This window comes from Lipotes vexillifer, unplaced genomic scaffold, assembly GCF_000442215.2.
Source record: "Lipotes vexillifer unplaced genomic scaffold, Lipotes_vexillifer_v1.1 scaffold284, whole genome shotgun sequence".
NCBI lineage: Eukaryota > Metazoa > Chordata > Mammalia > Artiodactyla > Lipotidae > Lipotes > Lipotes vexillifer.
Genome location: NW_006798931.1, coordinates 377,042 through 381,202, shown reverse-complemented (window position 1 = coordinate 381,202; position 4,161 = coordinate 377,042). Strand labels below are relative to the sequence as shown.

The window sequence follows — 4,161 nt, the reverse complement described above, 5'->3', positions numbered from 1 at the left end:
GAGGAAAGAGTGTTCCAGGAGTCCAGTGCAGTTAGCATATGGAGGCAGAATCATTGACAGGATAGAAGCTATGGCTGTGAAGGACAGAGGTTCTGACAATACTGTTGGGAAACAGCGGAAGAAATCTCCCTGGGTCTCTTCCTCCACTTTCTTGGTCTTAGTCTCCCCTTGGTTGAAACAACCAGCAGCCAGAGAGCAAGGGAGACCAGCTGGGTGGGGCTAGAGAGTGGAGCAAAACAGAGATGAGAATGGATTGGAGGTAGGAAATCTTCAGAACAATGTTGGAAGCTGATAATTCAATCTATTATAAGTACACACAAACATAGGCTTCTAGTGTCCCAATTAAACATAGACATTTACAGAGAGAGTTGTTGGCATGAAAAGGATAGTTGAGGAATCCTTCAAGGTCTAGAGTAAGAGTCTGGATAAGATGCCCTGAATTCCACATAGTCAACTTACCAGAATTGTGGTGACGATGAGTGTTCGGTTGGCGAGTGAATCGGTGATATTATTGGACCTGTCTTTGTTGCCGTCTGTCATGTTAAGCCCACTGTTGGAGTTCCAAATCCCAATCTACACAGAACACATTACATCAGAGGTTGCTGGCAGTCACTGATGGCATTTATGCTAAAGAGAGGTCCCTGGTACACCAGGAATAGGCACAAAAGCTCATAGTCTGGGAAGAGTACAACAGGACATCACAGTGGAAGCTACTAAATGTGGGAAAACAAAACAATGGAAGAATGAGTGTGTAGATGGAACAGAAAATTTGTGCTATGTGGGGTGGAGTAGGGGGAGGTCCTTTTGTTTTTAATTTATTAAGTTCAATGTTCTGTTTTAAATTAAGAATTTTTAAATGAGTATTAGATTTTCTTCCAATATGTATTTGTTGAACAGCTACTTATATGACAGGGATTCTTCTAGGCCTTGGAGGGCATAGCAGTGAACAGAAGAGATAAAAATTTCTGGTCTTGTGGAGCTTACATTTTATTGATACAAACCTTGTGTTACCAAAGTATTACTATCAATGCCTTTAAAATTTATAAGAAATGGGATGAAGGAGGCAGGATGGATAGTGGAGAGATCAGGCATCTAAAAGGGAAACGTAAATGGAAGAAAAAGTGTGGATGAGCAGTAAACTAAGTTCTAGGCCTATTTTACTGGAGGAGTCAGTGCTGGGTCAGGGTGCCTCTTGTGAAAACTAGTAGTACTTTGTTCATACCTTCTTGTACCTCTGTTCTGGACCTTCTTCTGTTATTATCAACTGTTTACCTGTCTTGTTTGTTCACTTGACCATGAATGCCTTCAGTGAAGGTATTCACTTTTATTGCTTATTGATCTTTCTATCTATCACAGAAGCAATCATTGTGATTGGCAGTCAGTGAAGCCCATTGCTCTTTTAGGAAATAATAAGCCAAATTTCCTCCAGTGGCAAAGTCATTCCTGGGTTATAAGACCCTGTAGAAGTATATTGATTTGTTTTGCCTCTGGGGACAACCTAGGAAAAGAGCCTCAGAGAATCGAGCTCTTTGAAGCCTTCTGTAGGCATTTACTGCCAGCCTAGTGAGATGGGATGCAAACCTGGTTGCAGTATGATATTGGACAAGATACTAAACTTTCTGAGCTTTTGTTCTCTAACTATAAAATACTTTATAGGGATGCTGAGCATATCAAATGAGTAGATGCATGTGAAAGTTTTGGTATAAGCGCTGCACAAACATTAACGAAGGACATCTGAATGACTGTCCCAGTAATTTCTTTAAGCTTGTCCTGTTATGAAAGAACCTGGAATTGTTAGTGAAAATTTTTTTGAAATTTATAAGCTGGTAAAGTAAAGGAACTATGAAAAACAGGGTCAGTTTAGGAACACCAACACTTGGACATACTCTGGGATGGACAGGTCGGACCTATGCTTGATCTCTAAATATACTCTTCCAATGGGAGGACACTGGCTAGCTGGACAGAGTATGAGCTTTCCATATATACTCTTGTCCAGATTCTAATTTTGCAATTTACCAGCAATGTGACCGTGGGCAAGTTAATTAACCCTGCTGTGGCTCAATTTCCTCACCAGCGAAATGGAGACATTAGAGCTTTCCTGATATTTAAATAAAGTTTTACCTGTGGGAATGTTAGGCTTCTTTCCTTTTCTATTTATTTACTTTGATTTACTGCCTAAATGCAGCAGCTGATAATTCATTTAGCTTGACAAGTATTCTTTTTAGAAATATAAATTCTTTGAGGAAATTGCAAGTATTGTATCACACATTCACACATCGGTGTGAACTATTTCAGTTTCACTGTCTTCTTTTTATACTTAATTAGAGCTAGTTGGTTGGTGACATAAGAGACAGGTCTAGATAAATGGGGGTTTGGGGTAGTTTTTGCATTTGAAAGTATTCCATCCTGTCTATAGAGAGGGTATTAGAGGTAGGATTAAGCTGTAGGTTAACACCTTTAATAACCATTCAGTCTTTCCAGGATCAAGAGTGATGTTCATCACTTAGAATGCACACAACACATGTCTGCTGATTAAAGAATCTTTTCTTTGCCTGGCTTTAAACCCAAGAAAGGGGGACAATATTTTCTTTCCTCTCTTCTAACCTCCACCCCTACTCTCACTTTTTGGGGGCAGGGACCCTCGCTTCCAGGAAACGTATCTCAGTCTAACCACAACTGGGAATCTATTGGTTTTCATCCAAAGCTATGCTTTAGGTTTTGAACAGCTGACTTCTAACTCTATGAAGACTGTGTCTAAATTGGGCCCTAGCTGTGCTTTTAATTAAAGCTTGACTTAGGCACTGGGGAGAATGGAACCTAATTTTTAATTAAGTATTGAAAGGTGGAGAAAATAACTGTGTTTTTAACCAATTTGTTAAGTAATGAAATGTGTTCTCTGTAACTCTTATTTCTATTAATGTCAAGTGTTTAAAGGACCTATACTAATATTTGCAAATGGCAGTGTTGAATGGCCTTGCAACATAACTCCCTTTTAAAATGCAAGCTTGAAATTGTAGACAAATACACCCCACAGCTTAACATCTGGCTTTTTTTTCTTTTATTAACCTCACTAAAAGTGTGGAAGGTCAGATATCATTGCTGATGTAGTTCTAATCAAATGATTCCCAAAGTCTCATTCAGTGTAAACTTTCCTCCATAAAATAAGAAAAAGGAGATTATTTTTTCCTACTATCTGTGTAACAGAAGTTTCCTCAAATCTAGACTAAAAGAGTTTCAAAGTATAGTAATGATCAAGCTATTCCTGGGAAGTGGACAGTTTGGAGTTTGGAGTACATATGGAGTTTGAATGACCTCAGCCTTCTATTTTCAAACCTTTTAATCACCAAAGCAGTAGAGTACGTGTGTGTGTGTGAGTGCGTGTGTGTGTGTGTTTGTGCGTGCGTGCATGCACGTGTGTGTCTTTTAAACCTAAGCTGTCCACTGACTTTACCCGTTAATTGAAGTAAATGAACACATGAATGAATGTCTCTTTCTGAAAAAGCAAGATTCCATGATTCATGTGTATTAGGGAGAGGGACACAGTTACCCAGATGCCAGGGTGTTTAGCATTTCAGTCCTGTTCTCCGACCTTGGAGGAGGGCTTCCAGGAAGCAGAACCTCAGTTTTCAAACTGTAGCAAAAGCAGTCAGCAGCAATTTACCAGTGAGCAGTAGTGGACGGTGGACCAATTATTTGTTGGGAGGAATGCTCAAAAGCGAAATTGTCTGGCCCTGCCTTCTTTCACTTTGTAAACCGGCATGAGGGAGCAGCCATTTATTATCTCAGACAACAGAGGGAAGCATTTGAAAATGAGTGCCCAAATGCCATTAAGCAAACTTTTTTAAAAGAAGTAATGCAACAAAAGGATGCTCAGAGAGTGACTAATATCTATCTCTTGAACCTGGTATGTGATACACATAAATTCAAAATCCAAAATTGCGGAGTGAAATAACTGAGCATCTAGGGGGAAAAAAATGGCATATCTGTTTCGTGTATCATGAGCTTTATGAACACATATTTTTAGTGATGGGTTTTGTAAAGACTGCTGTAGCCATCTTTTGGAAAGAATTTCAGGCAGACTCTTCTCTACTGAAAAACGTCAGAGTGCAGAGAAGAGCTTTTGGAATTTGAAGAAAATGGGGGTGAATCCTTCTCTTGTAA

The 4,161-nt window shown here is 39.4% G+C and overlaps 1 protein-coding gene across 2 annotated transcripts in view; it reads right to left on the bottom strand.

Moving 5' to 3' along the window:
- GRIK1 (glutamate ionotropic receptor kainate type subunit 1) overlaps nt 1-4,161 on the bottom strand; it is a 157,507-nt gene that overhangs the window by 48,819 nt on the left and 104,527 nt on the right. Inside the window, exon 8 of one of the 2 annotated variants that reach the window (XM_007471201.1) lies at nt 460-573. The exons of the other annotated variant lie outside the window; for it this stretch is intronic. Coding sequence (XP_007471263.1) covers nt 460-573 — 114 coding nt within the window. The remainder of the gene's footprint in view (nt 1-459; nt 574-4,161) is intronic. 2 annotated transcript variants of the gene reach the window in all.